Genomic DNA, 24,064 nt, shown 5'->3' on the forward strand with positions numbered 1-24,064 from the left:
GAACCCCGCGGCACTTCCGCCGTACAGCACCGGGGGGCCAATAGCGGCGCCGAGCTGGCGGGGCGCGCCCGGCGTGGCGTGAGGCGGCGCCGGAAGGAGGCGGTGGCGGCAGCGGCGGCGGGAGGATTTGGCGGCAGCGACGGCGGGAGGATTTGGCGGCAGCGGCGGACGCAGCACCATGAGCGTGCGGCTGAGCGAAGGGGCCATCGCGGTGAGCGGCTCGGGGTGGGCTGGCATGGACCTGGTCGTTGTCAGGGTGGGAGGTGAAAGCCGGGCCTGGGCACCGGGTCCGGCCCGGTCCCGAGGGGAGAAGCAGGCCCGGAGCGGGGCCTGGTCCCGGGGGGGTGTCCTGGCCGCACCCGCGTCCCTGGCTCTTCCACGGCAGTTCCTCCTCAGCTCTTTGGCTGCAGCCCTTCATAGGTTGGGCCGATGGTCTCGGACATCCGAGCTCATTCTGGTTCGGTCGCTGCGAGTGGCGAGGCGTTCCGGTAACGTTTCCTGAGCGTCTCTTTCGTTTCTGCAGGCCATAATGCAAGGGGAGGAGGTCTCCAAGCCCGTGCTGCAAGTCATCGTGAGTACCGTCCCTTCCCTCGGTGGCTGCATGTGGGGTCCTGAGTGCAGCCAGACTTTCCTCTGCAGAGAAGCCGAGCAAGGCTGCTCTATTTTTAGTTCTCTTAGTTTTGTTTTACATTACTTGGGCTATGCCGTTGATATTAGTGTAAAAAAAGATGAGTAGATAAGTCACTTGTTGTTAATGTCAGTTTCTGTTTTTGAGAAGTTTCTGAACAAGTGTGAACTGACAGCCTGGTTGGTTTTTTTCCCCTGCAGAACACACGGGCTATTGCCACGGGATCTGGGCCCCCACGTTACAGAGTGCTGATGAGTGATGGGGTGAACACCCTCTCCTGTGAGTATGGCACGCTGCAGTGAGATTTTTCTAAGTTTGGAGATGCTAAGGGTTGTTAAATTCCTAGTCTGGTGAATGGATGCAAACTGCTGAAATAAATATTGAGGTAGAATGTGGTTTTTCACTGGGCCACAGACTCTGAAGTATGCAACTGCTTTTTGTCATTTAGGTGAAATCTTTGACTTTTGGAACTCTGTGAAAAATAAGCAATCAACTCTCTAGAGGATATAATGAAAATACAGAAACCTATTGAGATTTTTCTAAGTTTGGAGATGCTAAGGGTTGTTAAATTCCTAGTCTGGTGAATGGATGCAAACTGCTGAAATAAATATTGAGGTAGAATGTGGTTTTTCACTGGGCCACAGACTCTGAAGTATGCAACTGCTTTTTGTCATTTAGGTGAAATCTTTGACTTTTGGAACTCTGTGAAAAATAACCAATCAACTCTCTAGAGGATATAATGAAAATACAGAAACCTATACATGTAATATTGATTTAAAAGTAGTTTAACTTAATCTTTTTCTTAGCTTTTTGATATACAATCATTCTAGCTATCACTGCACTCTGACGTGTGGGGAATAAATACAGCATAGTTTATGGCCAGTTTTGATGACTTCTTAGCAGTTGCACTGTTTTCTTTGTCGAGTTGGAGATCCAGTGTAATATTTGACTGGCTGGAAAAGGTGTGGTAGCCCCTTTTAAAGCTGGCATTGTGAATTATCTCAATATTTTCCTTCTGCTCCTGCAGCATTCATGTTGGCAACACAGCTGAACTCCCTGGTGGAAGAGGAACGCTTGTCAGCCCGGTGTGTTTGCCAGGTTAACAGATTCATTGTCAACAGCCTGAAAGATGGAAGGTATTTGTGATAATCTTTAAGTTCAGCCCTACAGAAAGGCAGCTGCACCAGTGGGGACTCTGTGCTTTGTGACTAAGCAGAGGCCAAGTGCTTTTGGTTGGGATTATGTGACAATACTCAGGCTTTAGGGTGTGAGGGGGAAAGTCCACAGCACCAGTGACAGAAGAAATAAATTGCAGAATGTGACTCTGGTGGGATCAGATGTATCTGGTACAGTGATTTAGTAATATAAAGTTTCCAGTTGCAATACTCCAACTCCAGCTGGAATACTCCAAATACTTGCACAAAGCTTCCTTAAAATTATCTGCTGTTGGAAAGAAACAATAAAGGTATCTTATTACTTAGGTGTTGTGGAATCTGGTCTTTTGTTAAAATTTGAAGAAATGAGAGGAAAATTTGAGGGAATAGGATACTTCAAAATAAGAAGAGATCCAGGTGAAACTATAACAGAAAAACTGTGTATATGTCTAGCGGGGTATGAACTATTCTTTTTATTCTGGGAAGAAGACAACAGCTTTTGCAGCAGGAAATAAAAATCTGGTATGGTTTAGCTACTTTCAAAACACAATGGTTTCCCAAGCTATTTTTGGTGCCTGTTCAGGCCTGTCCTTGATGCAGTGATATGAAGTGTCCTTGATATTGTTTCAAGCTTACTTGTCCCTCAAGAGAGGGCTTAGTTGACAGTGGAAAGCTTTTGTCTCCCAGATTCTTCATCCAAAGAATCAGCCTCTTAATGCTTGGCTTTCTCACCTGCTGCAGAGGATATCCAGAGATGGGAGTTGCAGAGGGGGTGAAATCTTTGTTTGCTGTCTGTTCTGTGTTGCAGGAGAGTGGTGATCCTGATGGATGTGAATGTCCTGCAAACTGCTGATCAGGTTGGTGGGCCCATAGGCAATCCCCAGCCATACAATGAGGGTGAGTAGCTGTAAGTAAATACTTTTCTGCCACCTCAGAGCCTTTCAGCTTCTCTCTTTCACTTGAAAAAAAAAAAGCAGGCAGACACGTTCAGGTTTTTTTTTATGCCTGGAATGAGGAAGTCCAGATCTTGAAAATCCTTTTCATTCGTTTCACACAAACTGGGGTGTCTTCCTGTTTTAATAAACTCTGCACCATGGCTGGAGCTTGAGTCTCTCCATGGTGTTTGGAGCATCCATCTCTTATAACCTTGACAGGTTTTTATTGTAGTGAGTGGTCTCTACCTCGAGTTCCAGTAAGTAAACGGAAGCGATTTTATGTCTCCTCATAATGAGTAATCAAATAGATTCTAATTTCTCCTGTCTGGAGAGAAACAGGAGGAGGAAGATGGAATAATGATCTGTAAAAGTCTAAGATGGCATAGAGGGGATGAATAAAGAATGATGAATCTCTCTCTCTCTTTTCTATGTTCCTTTGATGCTCTTTAGTTCTGGTGTTGTCAGGCAGTGGTTGTAAAACAAAGGCTGCACCACACCCCTAAACTGCACACTTAAATGATGGAACTTGTGGAGGTAGGTGCCAAAAATTGGCACAGGTTCAAAAAGCAATTAGATGTGAAAGAGAAATCCATTAAAGGCTGTTAAACATAACAATACATCCTCTGCATGAATGTTAGGTGCAGGAAGCACTAAAACTTAGATTGTTCCAAGTACATAGATGAGAGACTGGTATGAAAACAGGAGAGCACAGAATTCCCTAAGCACCCATTCCTACCATGCCCAGCTGAAAAAGGACTGAGGCACTGGCTGGAACTTAATCTGACCTGCCATTAATCCCCTTGGATCTGTTATGTTGCATAAATAACTGTGTTCTTCACTTTTGTGTGCTGAGCTTGCAGTTCTCATGCAAATGGTTTTTTAAATTAAAGCATTTTTCCCTCTGAGAATGTTGAAAAGTCTGTGCTGCTCTTCCAATTCTGATCTTTTAAAAAGGAGGGAGAATAATAAGCACTTAAAGAAAATATTTGAACAGCTCTGTCAGTGATGTATACACAGATAATGGCTGGAATTTAATAGCAAACAGCTCTTCCTGAAGATATTTTTTTATATCCTGAGAGAAGTGGACTAATATATTTTTATTACTAAGGGACCACACATTAGAGGCAAGAGTTTTCTGTAGAACAGTTGGGACAAACAGTGGTGGTAGGTACATTGCTCTTCTGGTTAAAAATCTATTCTGTTGCAAAGGCAAAGACATCTTTCTTCATTAACTTTTTCCAAGGGAATTAAGAGGGGCGTGTGTTAAATGAGCCTAAAGAATCCTTTGTTCCTTTGATAGTTACTTAGCTAATTGCTGTTTAAAAAATGTGTTGACATCTCAGATTTTATGGTTTAATCCCACAGTTGCTGTAGAGACCAAGACTTTCAGAATAGCTACTGAGCAGACTGTTTTGTGCCTTTCTCCCATTTCCCTGCTTATGTGATACAAGAGCTTGTGAACTATAGTGTTTTTCAGTTATATTGTTGCTTAGAAACCACTGAGAACGTGGTATCTGACAGAATTGAGCTGAAAATATACCTTTAACTATAAATTCTGGTAAAATTACCATTACTTTGATCAAAGTTGTGTTCTTCATTTGGACTTACAAAAATACTCTGCAGTGAAGGTTTCAAATCTAAACTCTTTTGGAGATGTTACAGGTCTGTGGTCATAATATGTGTGGGCTTGCACTAGGTAAAAGATGCCAAAAAAGATGTGATGTGTATTTCATTTTAACACTGATCTTATTCTGACGACTTCATACCCTTTTATTTGATACTAAATAAAGTTTCTGATACAGAAGATGGTAATAGTTTAGATTAGGTAAGCTTAACCCAGCCTTGCTGCTCTGCAAGCTGCAAGATTTGTCATGAAGGCCTTGATGAAATGGCAGATGTGTGTATTTTAAATTGCATATTCTCTTAAATTCCTGTATATATTAAGAAATTGTATTTTTTGAGGGACACTCAGCTAATGCAAAATGAGCATCTTAAATGTACTTCATGGTTTCTGTTAAAAAAAAAAAGGTTCTGGTATTTTAAAAATGTATCTTTTAGCCCTACTTTTGGTTTTCCCTGAAACACAGATCTCAGACTGCCAGACCTAGGATTAAGGAGTATTCTTTCTCAGGCTGTAATAGCACAGTGGGACCCAGGGGGGTGAGAAGCTGGCTTTTGGCCACTTTACATGGGAGCAGTAGGTGGTTAATCTGCCTAACAAGGAAGCTGGAGACACAATCTTCTTATTACAAATCATAAAAACTTTTCAGGCAGCCTCTCATAATAGTATTGAAAATTAAGACTGAGCAGTTGAGTTCTTGTTGAAGACTGGATGGTTGTGTTATTACTGTCGTTAATCTCATTCAAATTACTGTGATGCTGGACTTCCTTTTCACTTTGACAATGACTTGCTACTTATGTTTAACTCCTGTCATTAATCTTTCCATGTTGAGATGTTTATGTACTTGCACATTCACTTGAACTCCTTCCTCTTGCCCTTCCCACTGCTGTGATTTAGGGGTGTGTTGTTTTCAAAGTGCATTTTTTCCCCTTCTCTCCCTTCCCTGCTGCTCAGTTCTGGGGCAGGTCTTGTGTCATGGCACTGTGGCAAAACCTGTTGGTGACAAATTATTGGGAGCTGCGGGTTCCTGTTACACAGTTATTGCCTTTGAGTGGGCTGGGGAGGGCAGCTGCAGGCAAAGGTCTTGGGTTTACCTAATCTACCACACACAGCAGAAATGTGAGCAGGTATTTCAGCTGCTTTTTTCACCTCCTGCTAATAAAAACGAACAGCAAAAACCAGGCAGCCTCCTCGGTTTTCTGAGCACTTTAAGTGATCTGTAGGCCACCAGCCACCAAAAATCACAGTTTAGGAGTCCCTAGGCTCTGTAAGCGAGAAAATTGGAGAGATATTTCTGCTACTTCTGTATTTGAACACATGCACAGATGTGTGAATTTATTCTTACTCTGTTGAGAAACACTTGGCTGTGGGTAGGCAGCCATTAAAATGTGAATTTGTGTTTCATAACGCACACGTGTTCCAATGGATTTGGTGGTCTTGGGTTTGGTTTTCAGTGGAGTTTTTTTTTTTTTTAATCACAAATTCCTACAGAAAGAAACATATTTGGAACAAAAGCAATAAGGAAACCTCTTGCTGCTTCATACCCACATTCTGTTCCTCCTGAATATTCCTCCCCTGACCAGACATATTTTTCTCTTAATGCGTCTTGTTGGGTTTTTTTCCACCTTCCCTTGCACAAAATGAGTTTGGGTGTGGAGTGCTGACCCTCTGAGCACCTGAGGCCACGGAGCAAGGGGGAGACCTGGCCCCTCCATCTAGTGGAACCTGCAGTAAATACACATTTTGCAGTTTGACGTCACGCTGTTGCCAGGGAGACTGTCACCAGTTCACCGATGTGACTCTGCTGCGGCAACTTAGAGATTGGGGTTGGTGCAAGGACCTGGATTTTGGATTAAAAATAACCAGAGGGTTGCCTCTGGAGACTCCACCACATCAGGCAACACCTCACTGGGATCTCCTTGTGTTGCTTCTGCTCCTCTCCTGTAGTTTGGTGCCATCCCTCTGTCCTGGGATTCTCTGCTTTTGTTCCTTGTGGTGCTCTCCAGGCTTGGTCTGACCTTCTTTTCCACTTTCTCTGAGCATCTTCCTCCTCACATCCCAAATCACAGGGATTTTGCCTGCTCAGGCCTAGGTCTCCCTGTAAATCAAGACCTTAAGAATTAGTTGTGTCCAAAAGGACAAAAATGTTGGATATTTTCTCATCTAGAGGCAAATTACATTGTAAAGGAATTCAAATTTTTGAATGGTAGATTAGTCTTTTAATGGACTTTTACTTTAGATATGCCTGTCTGCTCTTTGCCTTGTAATTTATCATTAATTTAGAGCAAGTAAAAGTCCTGAAATCTAAAAAATGGACACTTCTTACTATGGCATCACTTTGCTCCCTAAGCAATTTACTGCTGTGTGCCAAGAGGAGCCCTGGTGAATTCTGAAGTGATGGCTCCATCGCCTCCACATTAAACATCTTCATATTTCAGAAATAAAACGCAGCAGGTGTTTTCTTTGTCTTGGGTTAACTTCTGATTTGACTTTACCCAGTGGATTTTTGGCCCTTTCTGAGTGATGAGACAGAATTCTCTACAGGTTTTTTTTATCATAGCTCTTAGGTAGGAGCAGAAACTACCTGTCAGAGCAATAGCAGCTGATAAACACTGAAAAGTTGTCAAGATTACTTCAGGGCTGTCCTTTTAAATCACCATCAGCCCTGAGTTCTTTCCAAGTAGAAAGCAGTTGCTTGAGGAAAGAGATCTGACTGGAATTCCTTCATGGTACTGTTCAACAGATGCCTGGCTGCTCCTGTGTCTTAAATACCTGGAGTTTGGCATGGTCTCTGTGGGTTTATTATTTTATTATTTCTTTTTTTGCATGCAAGTCTTATTTCCTAAAAGGGTACTTTTAATTGATGTGCTCCCTACTCTATGGTCTCTTTCCATTTTAATTACCAGGACAAGGGCAACGTTCTGCAGCTCCAGCAGGAAACCCAGCAGCCAGCAAACCACAGCAGCAAAATGGCAATTTGTCTGGAGCAGGTAAGAGTCATGCTGGGCAGGAATTCTGATATGTGATCAGTGAGAAACTACAGGTTCAGTTTAAATAAAATCCTTTCTTTAGTGATGTTGCACAAGAAACTCTCCATTGAGTAGTAACTCATAGCTAGACAAGGTGAATTCTCTCTAGAGAACTGGTTATAAAAGGGGGGGAAATTTGTCCCTTTTCCTCCCCAAAAGGAAAAAAGCCCAAAAACCCCAACTTTATTAAGTTTACACTGCATTCTTGAAACAGTGCTCTGTGGACACCCAAATTAGGCTGCAGTTTGGAGCTGGCCACCAACTCTGTGTGTTACCAGTGCTGAGATGGAGGCCAAACATTTTTTAGGCAATACACTGAAATTATTTGATAGTACATCTAGAAATCTGGTTTTTTTTATCAAGATTTCAGTGAGATATTGGAAGATGCAGTCAATTTAAATGTCAGCCTGTAGACTTTTTTTTTTTTTAGCTAAAAAGTTGTCAATCCTAATTCTTGGTGCTGCTTTAACTTGTCTGTATTCTTTACCCCTGTGTTTAGGAAGGATTTTTAAATAGTAAAATTTTGACATTTGCTTAGAAACTTGCAGCAGAAAACAAGCTTCTCCTTCCTTGCTTAAAGTTGATCACAAGAGTTTTTTTGCATATACATTGACAAGTTTGAGTTTAGAATTACAGTATCACTTTATGTTAAAAAACTGTTTGTAGGGTGTTTTTCCTTAGTTGTTCCCCCAAGTGGTGTCTTGTTCCAACACTTCCCATCCCTGGAAGTGTTCAAGGATGGGGTTCTGGATAAAGTTGTTTGTGGAAGGTGTCCCTGTCCTTGTCAGGGGGTTGGAATTATTCCCTTCCAACCCAAACCATCCTGTAATTCTGTTATTTTAGAGGATTTACTGCTAAACAGTTGTTTGCCACTTAAACTCTGTTCAAGTGGTTGACTCTGGACACATCTCCACTTAAGTGCAAGCACTCTAAAAGGTCTGAGAGTGTCTCTTCTGCAGCATTTTGCAGCCTAGAAAACACTTGTGACCAAGAGCAGAAATGATGCAAGAAGCTCCAAGCCCCTCTGTGGTGCCCACGTGGCACAGGGTGTTGTTCCCTCCCCATGCCATGGTGGCAAAGTTCTGCACCCTGAGTTGGTTTTAACCTGATTTTTGTGTGTGAGGCTGAAATCCTCTCTGCTCTGTTGTGGTTTTTGGAAGGTCCTGCTGCTCCCAAGTACCACGCTCCCTCCCACCAGTTTGGAAAAGCGAGTGCTCCCAGTGCCCTGAAGACACCTGGGGGGTCTCAGATCAAAGTGGTACCCATTGCCAGCTTGAATCCATACCAGTCCAAGTGAGTCCTTGTGGTTTGCCAGGCCTTTTGTTCATCTCACAGGCATGGAGGAACAATAGCTTTGTTGTGATTTTCTGTGTGTGAGTCTCTGTCAAATAATTCATTGAGTTCTTTGGATTTTATTGGTGAAGTTCAAACAAACCAACCCAACAGCAACCACAAAACCACCCAGAGAAAGAAGCAGAAAACCTTCCACAGAAACACTGGTGGGCTTTGTTTTGTTTTTATGGGGTTTTGTTTTCTTGTTGTTGTTTTCGGTTTTTGTTTAGGGTTTTGTTTTCTGATATTTTTTCCTGTGGAGAAGGGTGTTCTTTTCTTTCTTTTTTTTTCTTTTTAAATTGCATCAACACTCTTAACAATCTGAGATTTGCTTTGCCATTGTCTTGGTGCAGCTGCCCTGCTGAGCTTGATAGGTTTTTAATATTTTAGTTGAAAATCGATTGACTTGTCTGGGTTTTTTTTTTCCTAAAGCAACCTTCTTTTTGGTAACTTAATGACAAAACAGCTCAGTAAGCTATTCACTTCAGCTACTGAGCTGTTGAAAAGCATGAGGATGTAATTATTTAGTGAATGACATTTTTAAGTTATGCAAACTGATTTGATTACCCAAGTTAAATGCGAATCCTATAATTGAGCTCTTGAGTTCTGGCGTGGCTTTTCAGAGCAGGCAAACTGCTGTGTGAGAAATGTACCCTAGAAGAGTAAAAGATTTGGGGCCTGCTTCTGTGCAGAAGGATTGTTCACTATTATTATCATACTGGATGTTTTATGGCTGCTTTGTTGCCTTCTCTACAACTTTGTGTCTTTAATGGTCTAGGCCGTTAAAACAGAAAGCAAAGAGTTGCGGAGGTGCAGTGGGAAGATTCTGGCTTTTAAACAGTCACATTCCAGTTCCAAAGGTTTGCCAAGCCAGTCTCTTCTTTAAAAAGATGCAAAGAGATGCAGAGCAGTGATTTCTTGAATGATTTCAGGTGGACCATTTGTGCTCGTGTTACTCAAAAAGGTCAGATCCGCACGTGGAGCAACTCTCGTGGGGAAGGAAAGCTCTTTTCCATAGAGCTGGTTGACGAAAGTGTAAGTGTCATATGTGGAGACAAAGATAATGTATGCCAGATGCTGATGAACCTTTCATAAAGACAGAATAGAGGAAATAAAGTGCATTTTTCGGAAATGATATTTTTTTATTACAACTGAAACTTGTATCCCTGCATTCATTAAGTTGCACATCAACGTGCCAGTTTTTATCCAGAATGAAGTCTTAAATGTGCAGCATTGCTGATTATTTTTCATCAAAGTCTATAGTGTGTGACTGGATTTTTGCAGCTTCAAAATAGAGTTGTTTATGCAAACTGACAACCTAATACTGAAGGTTGTGGTGGTTTCCTGTAGATTGAGAGTGACATCTCCTCCTGGCTGAGCTACACCTTACAAAACAGGGAGTGAGAGGAGCATTACCTCCAAGTTACAAGCTTTCAATTTTCATGAGGAAATTGGAGTACAAATTATTGTAACACTGAGAAATTTCCTTTGTGGTTTGTTTGGGGAATGGTATCTGGTTAATCTAACTGAACTTGCAGTTTGTCAAACCTCTTATCAAATTACAGCCTTCTGTCGTGAAAACAAACAAGATTCTGCTAGATTATATTGAGTGTAAAATGTGAGGTTAATAATGTAACATGTTGTCACCAGGCATTTGTTTTCTCTGCATAGTGTCTATATTCTTCTTTAATTTTTTTTAAACAGTGTTTATATCTAGTGAGGGTATAATTGTTATTAATTCTTACTTATAGACATATCTGAGTGGGAGCCATCACAATATACTGTGTGCTAACTTGTGGAGCTCTGGGGTGTATTTGAATTTTATTCCATCACTGCCAGTTTTTCTGGCATTTTCAGAGGTGTCTCTATGATGGATGCAGTTCTTATGCATTTTATTCTGAAGCTGTAGATGTACTAATGAGACTTGAATATGAGGTTTGATTGTCAGGTGTAGAATATGTCATTTTAGCTCTAACTACAGATGTGAAGAGAATGTTGTTTGTTTCTCACATGCCTGGAGCTACCCTGGCAGACCCCACTGTCTCTGCAGGACTGCTACCACTTAAGATTGCAAAGATTTTATTTTTTTTTTAATTTTTTTCTGTGCCAAATTTCACTTCTGACCAGCTCCCCTATTTTCCTGCAGGGTGAGATTAGAGCTACTGCATTCAACGATCAAGCAGACAAGTTCTTTCCACTCATTGAATTGAACAAGGTATGGTAGCTTTGTGCTTTCTTAGACTGACAGGAGCTGGAAAAGAGGAACTTGAGCCTAGCAAGGATTTTTAAAGGTGAACACAATCTATTTTCCCTCACTGCTGATAATACCCCCTGTTTCATTGCTTTCTCCTGTAGGTATATTGTTTTACCAAAGGCAATTTGAAGACTGCTAACAAGCAATATACAGCTGTTAAGAATGACTACGAGATTACATTCACTAATGAGACTTCAGTTGTGCCCTGTGATGATGCCCAGCATCTTCCATCTGTTCAGTTTGATTTTGTATCCATCTCTGACTTGGAGAACACGCCCAAAGACTCGATTGTTGGTCAGTCAAAAGTAGAAAAATGGCAAATTTTAAAGCTTTGAAGTTTGATTTTTGTGTCCTGAATTCTGGGCAGGTAGTGAGCTTCGAGTGTTGTGATCTCTTAATTGAAGTCATCCAGTGATGGTTGCCATTAAAAACTCCTCAGGCAGTTTTCCTGTTAAGATGATTTTGCCTGTTTTCTGACAATATATAACAATTATTCCTCAAACTTGTGCTTCAAACTGAAGACAGTAGGTGATAGTTGTTTATTGTACTGTGATCGCTGTTTTCCACCGAAAAAGGCTGAAAGAAAAAATGCCCTTGCTCAGCATGTGTGCATTTCATACCTTCTGTGGTCTTGCTTTCTTTCACTATCTAATTATCTCTGTAGTGATTTTGGCATAATTCATTGCATCCAAGTCCAAGTTGCATGACTGTTTTGGCTTGCTTTATGAAGTATTGGAGGTTTGTTTTTCTGTAATTCGTTGGGCAGAGTACTCCGGAAAAAATCAGAGGCTTGGGTGGGGGCGAGGGTTCTCAGGTTTCAGAGGCACAAGATGCCTGTGATTCAGAGACATTCAGCTGGGAATTTTAAAGGTAGATGGGAAATATTAAAAGTGGTGTATTTTTAGGGACTGCACAGGGGATTGCTTTAGCTCTTGCCACCTGAGCATGCAGACTTGTTAAAGTTGCAACTTGTAATTGCAGAGTTAGGTGGAGGCACGAGCCAGTTGTTTCATTGTGTTACAGTCACTTTGAAGGCTCTTGCTTGTGCTTTAACAGCAAGTGTGTTACATGATCAGGACTGAAGTCCTTTGACAGAATGTGATGGGGAAAGATAGTACAATGCCTTGATCTCTCTAATGTGGTGAGGCTTGCATTCATGAATATCTTAATGACTGCGTCAACAAAATTAAAGCACTGAAGAGTTCTGTAGTGGAACATTCCTACCATAATACACTTAATTTCCATATCAGATTTCATTTCAATAGGGAGCTGGGATACAAGGTAAAAATCTGACAGTAGGTTTGAATTCTTCTCTTGTGATCTTGTGTTCTCCAATTGTGACCCTTTGAGTAGCTCTAAATTGTAACTGTTTCTCAGATGTAATTGGAATTTGCAAGAGCTACGAAGATGTCACTAAAATTACAGTGAAAGCTAACAATAGGGAGGTTTCAAAGAGGAACGTGCATCTGATGGATACATCAGGGAAACTGGTGACAGCTACACTGTGGGGAAATGAGGTATGTGCTCTCTTACCTGCTTTAACAAAGCTTCCTTGGTGTAAGGCTAGGCAGTGCTGTTGTCACCTGAGATGGGCACAGCACTGCCACAGCACTGGGTGTCCAAGGATCAGGGGCCAAGAGAAGGTGAAAGACTGTCTGCTTGCATTCAGGTGTGATGTTCCTAACCTTTCCCTGACAAACTGCTGACATGATCTGACTAATGTGTTCTGAACAACTGCAGACATTATGTCTCAAGCCAAAATACTGAAAGTAACGGGCTCCAGGTTTAGGAAAGAGTGTGAGCTGCAGTTTGATGATGGAAAAGCCTGGTGGCTATGGCTGTCTCAAATAAGATGAATTTTATTTGTAGGTGGGATACATATTACCCCTAATGAGCAGGTTGAGAGGCTCTGTCTCAGGCTGGGAGTTTAAAGCATCAGAGCCTTGGAAGTGGAAGTTTGAACAGTTGCAGTAAACTGTTTCCTTATCTTTTTAACAGGCTACTTTGTTTTCCACTGTTGTTATAGATACTTAGGGATTTATGTGGCAGTCTATAAAATGGGAGTGATCCTGCCAGCTTGACAGTGATGCTTTATGGCTAAATGATCAAGTGCACTGATACTGTAGGTACCTAAACACCATTAACCATCTGCTGATACAGATGAAGTAAACTGAAGTTCAGTATTGTAAAGCCTTAAGATTGAACTAGGTTATAATAGGAGAGACTACTGGTATACAATTCCTGGCATAACTCTTCCAGCAGAGATCGGGGTCTGCATTTTGCAAAGTTAAATCTGTTTGCTTGCTTGTAGAATAGAAATGTCAATAAGCATTGAGGGGGAGTGATGTATGGCTTGCAGCTGGCACAGTTGGGGTCAGAATCTGGATGTCCTTTACAGCAGTCACTGCCATGACTGCTGGGATGTGTTTTCTGTTCTTTTTGCATCTCATGGGTACAGTAAGTGCTACTGCAACTCCAGCTTATTTGTTATCTTTAAGTACATGATCCTCCCCTTGCTTGCTGAGTGGTGTGGGGTCCATAAAATCTATACCTTTCAAACCCTCTCTCATGCCATGAGGTTCTTCGTTAGTGTCAGACTACTCAGGTGATGGCAGTTGAACAACATTAGAGCAGCTTTATGACATAAAAAACAGAAGATGGAAAGTTGACTAAAAATGTTTGGTCAGCACGGCTGCACTTTTGTGTAAGTGGTAGTAAGATGGACATGATTGGCTCAGTGAAGCTGAGTGAGTTGTTTCATCTCCTGAGGAGTCTGATATGAACAATTAATTTTGTTTGCATTCCCATAACACATCTCCCTTCCTAAAATCCTGCTGTAAAGCTGCTGACAGAGGGGACCAGTCCTTTCTAACAAACCCGTGGTGTGATTTAAGGATTCTCTGGTTCCCCAGGAAACAGGGTGTTAGGATTGCACAGAAAATTGTCACCTATCTTTGCTTAAACTCCTAATGACACCACTCAAACCCTTACCTTTTAGATACAGTGGGGCAGTTTGATTCAGGTCTGGTCTCTTGTCATGATCTGTGAATTATGACCACAAGTTCAGAGCCTTTCCTGTAACTGTGCTGCTGCTGCTCTCTGGTTTTTCACACATGCAGGCTGAACAGTTTGATGGGTCCAGACAACCTGTGATTGCCATCAAAGGAGCCCGTGTCTCTGACTTTGGTGGCAGAAGCCTGTCTGTCCTGTCCTCCAGCACAGTTGTCATCAACCCTGATAGCCCAGAGGCTTTCAAGCTCCGAGGATGGTAGGAATGTGTTTATTTTGCTTTGTTTCAGCCTCCTGCAGAGTATTTGTTTTATTTTGTTTCTCTGTGCTTGAGCAGTGTGTGTAGCACTGAGGGAAGGTGGCAGAGGCTATGGCTTCCAGAGCTGCAGAAGCTTCTCTGGCTTGCAAGCCCTAGAGCCTGGAAGGCTGTCCTTCTTAAGTTGTCCAATTCAAAAAACTTTTAATTCCATGACAGACCTTGAAAAATTGAAATCGGGCTAGTGCATGCTGACCCAAAGCCTTGGAAGGCAGCATGAAATCAGGCTTGACCAGCTCTACTTTCTGAGGCTTGATCTGAGAGAATGGTATTTTTTTCCCACAGGCTTTTCCATTGTGTGGAATCTGATTCACACTCAGTTAGTGTGGAGGGACTGTTTGACATCTCTCAGTGTCTAGTTCTTGCCAGATATTTTTCAGATAGCAAAATAACTCTTTTATTGTCAGCAAAACAAAGCGATTTCATTGTTGCTTCTCCTGCAAGGAGCTGTTAAATTGTCTGTTGTAAGTATGAATGTGGTGAGATGTGGTGTGTGTGTGTGAAGAGGGTTAAGTGCCAACAGCATCAGACTTGTGAATCCTGAGTCTTCAGATTCCAGTTACATCACCCAAATGTGGATGAAATAAATGGCATCCTCCATTTGTCATTGAGCTCTCCATACTTCAGAGGCTTGTTGGAGATAAAATTGATTGTGGGTCTGAGCTATTACTGTCACACTTTAATTAAGCTTAATCTTGGAGCCTCGTTGGTGTGTTTGTGAAATCACAAAGCCCATCACAACGGGAATGCAGTGCAACCTTTTGCTGAAGAGCTCTGCTTTCTGATTTTAACAGAGGAAGCATAATCTTTTCAATGCTATTTGCTTTTCCTTTCAAAGCTGCTGCGAAGATAATGGTACCATGTAATTTAATTTTAATTATGGAAATATCTGATGCCCTTAAATCTTGTTATCTGCCAGCCTCTAAGAAGTGTGCAGTGCGTGGTTTGACCACTAGCTGGCAAACAAATTGCAGTTATATAGAACAAAGCTGTCCTCCTTTTGTGGGTTTATAAAATACTGTGCTAATTAAGTCAGACTATTAACTTATTCTGAAATGCTATTTTTGTTTGCAATATACACATATTACTGTAATTGTTTCCTTTGCAATCATTGATAAAAAATCCCTCATGTATCGAGCACATGAAAATAAATGTAAGCTTTTGATAAGTCTGTGTGGTCTGCTCTCCAAAAATAGAAGTGCACATCTCTGTGGTTGCAGGTTTGACTCTGAGGGGCAGCTTCTGGAATGTACCTCCATCTCTGATGTGAGGGGTGGGCCAGCAGCTGGAGCAAATACCAACTGGAAAACTTTGTTTGAAGCCAAATCTGAGAACTTGGGACAAGGAGATAAGGTAAGGCAGGGCCACTCAGTGCAAGCTTTGTGTATTGGGGAGAAAATAAAAAGCAAGGCTTTGTGCAGATATTCTTCTTATTCAAGTATTGAGCAGTAGGTGTTTACTGTCTTGGAATTTATGCTATTAATTAATATTATTGTTTTTCAAATAAATCCAAGCTTGTTGCTGATGTTGCAACATGATATTTTGTTTGCAAGAGAATTCTAAGCCCTGTGTAAATGAAGGGAGGATGTTTTTACCTCAAAGAGACAGCACAGAGTGTTCTAGGAGAAACAGGTGCATTAGGAGGAAGTGGTTTTCAAGGGTGCACACTTGGTCAATAAAAAAGCTGGTAATAAACCCCAGGTGCTTGGCTTTTCATTCCAGAAACCTCTCTAGGCTTATGCTGGTTTTTTGTTTTTTGTTGTGGGGTTTTTTTTTGGGTTTTATTTTGTTTGATTTTTTAGTTTGGTTGTTTTGTGGAGGGGTTTTTTTGGGTTTTTGAGGTTTTTTTTTTTTTTTTTTTTGTCTCAGACTTAAATGCTGTGCTGTCTGGGATATACAAGACTTTCTATCCTTGGAAAAAAGCCCTTTAAAATCATAGCATGGTTTGGGTAGGAAGGGACCATACTTCTTTCCAAACCCCTTATCATGGGCAGGGATGCCACCCCTTAGATAAGGTTGCTCAGTCCCATCCAGCCTAGCTCTGAACACTTTCTCTTTACCTGAAATTCAGCTATTTTCTGTAACAATTTTTGTCCATGTTTCTTAAGCAACCTCTATTTTTCTGCTGAAAGACTTGACCGTGGTCTTAAACCATTATGATGATTATTTTAGTGTGGTGAGTGGGTATTTTGTTCTGTAGGCTATAGTTTAATCAAATGCTTATCTGTAACACTACACAATAGGCTTTCTGTTTTTTGTATTGGTTCCTGAAAGAAGCGTAGGAAAGTGCAGAATCTTAATCCTGTGAAAAAGTGCAGATTTGAACAGACACAATGGAGAATCAAATATGCTTTATCTAAAGAAGACCTAGCAATTGGAGTTTCCTGCAATGGAAACACAAAATAATCTTGCTGTAGGGGCTTTATTAACATAATGGAAGCCTAAAAATTATTGCAACAGAGGGGTTGATTTACAGTTTCCCAGTAATCCATAGCTGTTAAGCTTTCTAATCCTAAATATCCAAGTATGGTTGCCTTGCTTTTGTAGTTAATTCAGAATGGGGGAAACATTGAGTATTTTGAGGCTAATGTTGCACACTCGCTCTGGCAGGCAGATTATTTTAGCTGTGTGGGCACCATTGTACATCTGCGCAAGGAGAACTGCATGTACCAGGCGTGTCCCTCCCAGGATTGCAACAAGAAGGTGATAGACCAGCAGAACGGACTTTACCGCTGCGAGAAGTGCGACCGCGAATTCCCCAACTTCAAGTACCGCCTGATGCTCCTGGTGAGTACCCGGATCACATTTCAGGGCGTTCCCTGCCACGTTCCCAGCACAACCCAAGCAGGAAATCTTTTGAGGATGCTGTTTGTCTGTCTGTGCTGCAACCCTGTGAGTTACAGGGTGTTTAGCTGTTTAGTGTGCTGTACCTGAGTGAGGGATGTTTCATTGAGCTGATTAGCAGTTTGTTTTCCTAGTGCTCCAATTAAAAGCTTTTCTCTTTGCCAAAAAGTTGCTGCTAGCTCAGTTGGTTCTGGTTTCCAAGTGTACTATGCAGTGCAGAATACAGATGGCCCCCGCCTCTTCAGTAGTGAAGATAAACTGAAGTAAAATGGCATTTCTGGAGAGCAGTAATTGCACTTTTACAGCTGCTACCTATATTTAGTACAGGATTTTTTTTGGTAGGTATTGTTCTGCCTCGTGCTTTAATGGAGTCTGCTTTAGAAAGTTGTCTGGGGATTATTATTGTGATGCCCACTTACACCATAGACATTGAACTTTCTCATGTTTTACATTATAAATTAGAGTTGTATCTGCTTTTTAGAAATGCTCTGCCAGGTGGGCATGCAGAGAGAAGGGAACTATCCCTGCAGCCTTCTTAAAACACAAACTGCTTCTGAATAATTTTTATCTGATAACTTCTAGGAATGCATGAACTGCTTTGCATAGCAGAGTCATTCTTGTAGAATATAAAGAGGATGCTGAGAGTGCACTCAAGGCCTTCAGAGCAGTGTTTCCCATTTCCTCATTCCTAATTGTCAAAGCAGCCAGGAAATGCATGTGAGGCTGGAAATTGATCTTTTAACTAAACCAATCTAAACCAATGTTTTCATTGATCTTTTAACTTTTAACTATCTTTGAGTGTTTTGATAGTTTCCTTGTAACATAACATAATGTTCCATGAGTTTATGCTCAAGTACTCAGGTATGTGCAAAGTAAATTCAGTTTGCAGAGCTGCTGCTGTTCCCTTTGGTGGTTGTTGTTCTGGGATACCTGTTCCTGCTCTTCAGTGGCAGCAGGAACACAGCTGAGCATCCATCAGTGTTTTCCTGCTATGATCTTGTTGGCCTTGCCCTGTGGTTCAATCTACTGCCAGAGTTAACTTGTGTTAAGTTATGGACATTCTGTGGAGCTTAAAAAAGGTGGGAAGTCACTTCTTTCCACCCACAATGATTGAAGGGACACACAGGTCAGGCTCTGAGAGTTAACTGGGAATTTAAAACTCTTTATAGCTTTGAGATATATTTTTTTCTTTTGTGTTGTCTTCTTTCTGGAGGAAAAGGCAACTGGAAGAAATAACCTTTTGGGTTTTGTTGTTGTATTCTAGGTGACCATTGCAGACTGTCTGGAATATCAGTGGGTGACTTGTTTTCAAGACACAGCAGAATTCATTCTTGGCCAAAATGCAGCTTTTCTGGGAGAACTGAAGGAAAAGGTCAGTCAATTAGCTTGTTGTATTTTTACTGTTTGCCTTGAAGTTGAACTGTTTCGTTCATCCTCTGTTGGGCTGCCCTCAGATTTTTTTGGTGTTTTCTTTGATCCTTCTGGTAAGGAAATATTCTTGTAATGTTTTGAAGGCAGCTCTGGCAAAGATGTAAGGTTTGTGTGGAGCACCAGTGCTGATCCACCAGAGCATGGTCTGATATTTGTGTATGAATGGACAGCAAATGTGGCACAGGCCACAGGTTTTGGGGCACGTTCATGTACTTGCTGTGAGAATTAACACCATTGAAAACACATAAAAATAATGCCATATGAAAGAAAGGGATGTTCTGTTTCATTTGTCAAGGATTTGATTTGCCCTTTCTCTGGGTGATAGGCCAGCTCAGCCCAAGGTTGTCCTCCAGATGTTGGCCTTCAGTATCTTTAACAAGTTCACAAATCATTGCTTCTCCCTAGCCTGAAGTTCTTGGCAGGGACTTGTTTACTCTCCTCAGGATTATTTTCCACAGGCCATCTGCCTGAGGAACAGAGATTTGCCTGCTTTCCCCCATAGTTTGCTCCCACAGTCAGTCTGTCTCCCCGTGAGCTCTTTTGGCTGCTGAAAGCTGCAGCTCAGCCTGTCCTCATCACCTGGACCTGCAAAGGCAGCTGCTCACCCCAGGGTTGTGCCACAGCCTTTGTGGGACTGACAGCTTTCACAGTGTTGGCTCCTGTTGAAAACACAGCCTGTTTTATCATTGTACCTAGACTGGAAGAATCTGAAAAAAAAAATAGTTTAGCAACGAGTACTGACAACATTACCCCTAATGTGTTCCAAAAATTTGTTTACAAAATCAAAAAGTTCTAGAACACTTTGTATGTATCTTTGTTTAGTGGGCAGGAAGCTTTTTGAACTGATGTGTGTGAGCCCACTTTTGAAGGCTCTTTTTTTTCCCCCCCACCAAATATCATCAGAATTTTGTGGGTCTCACAAAAGCCACAATTTGTAAAACAGGTCATTGGCAGAGGTGCTGAATTGATCTTTCTGTGCAGATTAGAACAATTTTTAAGGTTTTAAGTCATTAGACACTAACAGGCAGCATTATCTTCCCTTTTGTCACTCTGTGCTTTTCTACTGCCTTTGTCTTTCTTCCAACCAAAATAATCTTTTCCTGTTTTTTTTTTTTTTTTTTTTAAACTTGTGTACTGTATAAAAAACTGTGTGGCTTTGTTTTGTTTTTAAATGATGATGTGGAATGCATGATAAGTTCTTGAATTGCATATGAGCCTTGCTGTGCTCCCAGGCTAAGGCTGGTTGATTCCAGGGCTCCACAGATATCCCAGTTGTTGGTTAACCCCTTGCTTGGCTGTGGGAGGGAAATGGAGCAGGAGGCATTGTTGAGGCTGTTGTGCCTTGAGACACTGTTGTAGACCTCTGTTTCTACAAAGCAGGGCTGTTTATCCTGTAATATGGAATGATTTTTGGAGATTTTCTGCACTCTGGCTGTCGGAGGTGAAGGGTACAAAGGTTGTGGTGTGGCATGCTGAGTTTTTGTGGCATTACAAAGACTGGCCACCTCTGTTCTGTAGGAAGATGTCTAGCTGGGGGGATTCTAATTAGATGTGCTTGCACTTTTGCATTTCCATTTTCAGACTTTCTTAACCTATCAATATTTTCTTATTTCAGCCGTGCTTAATCTCTGCTAGAGTTTAAACAAAATTTCTTAAGTCGCTTTTAATGCTGAAGATACCTGGGTGGGGAAGGAGAGACAGCAGATCCTATGTACCAGTACAAACATGTAATGTCTTTTGAAGAGCTGCCTAATGGAAATGGCTGAGGATAGAAAATGGAACATAATATGGAGTGAGCCCTTGAGCAGGAATGCTTTGTGTTCCAGGAGAAATTGGTTTTGATTTGACACTTTTATGAGCCTTTAAAAATGGTACTCGATGCATTTGCAGCAAGCTTTTCTTAGTGGTTTTTCTCTGATAGAGCTGATGCAGTGTCTTGTGAAGTTGGTGGGAGTCTTTTCAGTGCTCACAGTATGGATGGAGTTCATGTACAGCCTGTGACCACGCTAAGCACAGATACATGTGCAAGGTTTTTCATCTGCCTCTCGCCTGTGCTTGTTAGATACCAAAGGAGCTAATGTGGGGTAGCAGTGGCTGCTATGCTGAGGGCATTTTCAACTCACTAATGGTTAGCACAGTTTGTGACAGAGCTGCAGAGAGGAGCTAAATGCTTTATTAAGCGAGTTTTCTTATCCTCTAATCCATAAGACGGCCAAAGGAAGGGGTTTTAATATTCAGGAGGGATATGCTTAAATTCTGTAATCTGTGAACCTAGCTGCTCCTGTTCACCTCCATTTGTTGTGCTTTTCTAAACCCTAGGAGAATGACTGTGTAGTGTAAAATAGTGCTGCACACAGTGAAAAACAGCAGATGTAACACTTGGAATGTGAGTGGAACTGGGGTGGATTCAATTCCAGATCAGATGCTCTGTCTGCTGCTGGAGTGACTGATCAAGTCAAGTGCATCTGGTAGATAAATGCATTAATAATTACTTGTCACTATCATCAGGGAGATGCAGGATCTTTTTTGAATGTCAGCAAAGGTTTTTACGACTCATATTTTTACAAAAATAAACTTTTTTTTCACAGTCTCCACGACTTGCCTGCTCCTTTTCTACTGTTTTGACAAATTGTCTATTAGAAATGATGATGATGATGTTTAGTGTTCTATGGTAATTAGAAGCTGCTTATGTTATAAATATGACACAGTCTTCTCATGGTTATTAAAACACGTTCAAAACATGGATCTGATTTTTTTATAGAACATTCTCTCAAATAGGCCTGTGTCAGGATGGGAAAGATTCATGCAGCTTTGATGGATAAGCAGAAAACCAGAATGCCTAATAAGGCAATTAATAAGGAAATAGTTAACTCTGTCGGTGTTTGTGATCACAGCACAACACCAGAATTAACCTTAGCCAGTTTGGCAGCTCCTGAAGATTTGTAGTATTTTTGTTCCTTACACCTGGTTGCAGATTCAGTGCAATTGTATGTTCCTTTGTTTAAGCAGCTAAAAAGTTGTCACCTTTTTTATTTTAAAAACCTTTGAGTTATGGGTTTGGCATCTAAAATGTGATGATGGAACACTCAGCTCTGCCTGTGTGGGCCAGGTAGTTCCAGTGTTTTTGCCAGCCTCCCCAAAAGCTGAGCTGTTCTCAAAGTTCATGGCACTAGTGGGAGCCTGGAGTGTCTGCAGCTGATCCCTGTCTTTGTCCTTCCCTCAGAACGAGCAGGCTTTTGAAGAAGTGTTCCAGAATGCAAACTTCAACACCTACGAGTTCAGGATCCGGGTGAAACTGGAGACTTACAACGTAAGTGTTGCCCAAAAGGCAAATAATGTAACTTGTGGCTTTTGTAGCTCAGCTTGTCTCCATAGGAGGTGACTTCCTCCTCTTATGTTTGTGGGGAGAGGTTTCCCTTGCTCACAGAGAACAGAAGATTCCAGAGATCACACAAATACGTTCAATCTTGAGCACTGAAGGAGGGATCCTTGCTGCTCCCTCTCAGGCTCATCAAGAGTGGCTGGTTTCACATGAAAACAACATGCCAGCTCTGGGAGGTCGTGTTGGCACTCCCAGCTAACCCAGATAGCATGAGCAGTAAGTTACTGGGGCAGAAGGATGTTGGAATCAATGCCTGGAGTGCTTCATGTTCTTTTACATGCTAAAATTTCTCTTTTGCAGGACGAGTCTCGTATTAAGGCCACAGCACTGGACGTCAAACCCGTGAACTACAGAGAATACAGCAAGAGGTTGATTGCCAACATCAGGAGGAATGCTCAGCTGGGATGAGGAGGCCAGTGCTGGCTGCTTGAGCCTAGAATTCCCAGGAAAAACTCGATAGATAACGTTACATTGACATTTCCCCCACCTTGTGTGTGACAATTGGGCAATAGTTACACCCAGCATAGTGAGTTAGGTGATTTTTGCAATTCTCTGGAGATGTGCTCTGGGAGGTAAGAGTGAACTGTGATGGCCACCACTCTGTAGCCTGTTGTGGTCTGTTAAACTCTGACAGAGCTGAAGAGGAATCTCTAGACAGATTGCCAAGGACTTTAGACAAACCACTGAGAATGTCTGAAGTAACTTTGCTCTTTTCCTATATGTAAAGCTGAATTATATAATATAACCATTTTGTCGTCTTTGCAAGGGAGTAGTGACAACCTTGACACTTTGACTTGTTCAGCAGAGGGCAGGAGGAGCAGTGTCACAGAGCTTTCAGATCTGGACAAAAGAGAACAGGTCTATTAGTACAAGTTAGTTCCCTTCCATAGAATTCAAAGGCTTTCACTTTCCACAGGTGCCATGCAGTTGTTAATGCTTGGAATGGCAATATGGTAGAATTATTAATCAAAGACATATCTCTTATATCTGAAGAATATCCTTCCTTCAGGGTTTAATAGACTGAGTCAGATGGGTCTGATATTAATCAAAATTGTCTCTTCTGAGGAAGGCAGATAAGCATTGACTCTCCATCCCCCAGGGAAATCCAGGCAACTACAAAGCATTGCTTTAGTTTTCTCTTCAATTAATACTATGGATTTCTGACTGATTTTTTTTGGCTCACAGTTCCTGCCTATACATGTTTTGTATGTTTGTATGTTGAGTTTCTTTGGTTTTATTTGTAATGATGTTAATCAGAAAGAGGTCTTTAAGTGGGGGGTGCTTTGTTTCAATAAACACTGTTTAATTCCTGTGTACTGAATTTTGCTTTCTTTGAACACCAAAGACTTCTCATTACTGGAAAGCAATTAATTAGCTTTCATAATAAGCATTCACTTGGGGGAGATGTTACCTTATTACAAACTCTAAGGTTAGACTGAAGAATGGAGACTTCCTTGCCTGATGTTAACAGCATGGAAATGCAGTGATATTTTCACCATTTCTGTGCCTGAGAATGCTGATGAGCTGGCACTTCTGGGATTTTTATTGACGTTTACACAGCAGTCTAAAACTAACCAGGCTTTGAGATTTGTTCAGACATAGAGCTAGTACAGAAAACAGTAATTATGCTACTGGGCTTTTCAGTCAGCAGAGCATGCTAGCTCTGTGTGCTCCTAATCACATTAATTATGTGTTCCCTGGCTGCAGCTCACAGCTTGGCATTTGCTGCACAGCTCCAAGCATCCAGGCAGTGCTGCAGTGGGGCTCTGGTGGCAGAAGTGAGATTTATTTATTTATTTTGCTCTGTAGAGCACAGTTTCTTAGTGTATTCAGTTGGTGCCCTTTATTCCCTGTGATTTCCTGTTTGTCATCTCAAGTCTTGGTGTTTAAGTACTGTAAATGTCATTTCCCATTGATGGACATGAAGCACATTATTCTGGGCCCATTAATTGCAAACACAACCTCTTCTTTTTTGGATTCTGAGGATCATGACTGGGTTTCTTCTGCTGATGTCTTGCATTTTTTTTTATTGGAGTATTTGTTTCCTCTGACCTTGCTTATAAAGCATTGACTAGAAAATTACAGTCTTCAGCACAGTTCTGGATTGACAAATGGTAGGTTAGTGGTGA

General features: G+C 41.5%; 1 protein-coding gene across 1 annotated transcript; it reads left to right on the forward strand.

Moving 5' to 3' along the window:
* Positions 1-127: 127 nt before the first annotated feature.
* RPA1 (replication protein A1) lies at positions 128-23,238 on the forward strand. The gene is made up of 17 exons (XM_058817673.1): positions 128-211; positions 524-571; positions 829-907; positions 1,656-1,764; positions 2,591-2,679; positions 7,245-7,328; positions 8,528-8,660; positions 9,632-9,734; positions 10,846-10,914; positions 11,055-11,247; positions 12,331-12,470; positions 14,073-14,221; positions 15,499-15,631; positions 16,889-17,065; positions 18,387-18,494; positions 21,777-21,863; positions 22,236-23,238. Exons 1-17 carry the CDS (start codon positions 179-181, stop codon positions 22,341-22,343), a joined length of 1,842 nt encoding a protein of 613 aa, XP_058673656.1. The 5' UTR covers positions 128-178; the 3' UTR covers positions 22,344-23,238.
* Positions 23,239-24,064: the final 826 nt, after the last annotated feature.

Source organism: Ammospiza caudacuta, chromosome 20, assembly GCF_027887145.1.
Source record: "Ammospiza caudacuta isolate bAmmCau1 chromosome 20, bAmmCau1.pri, whole genome shotgun sequence".
NCBI classification, from domain to species: Eukaryota; Metazoa; Chordata; class Aves; order Passeriformes; family Passerellidae; genus Ammospiza; species Ammospiza caudacuta.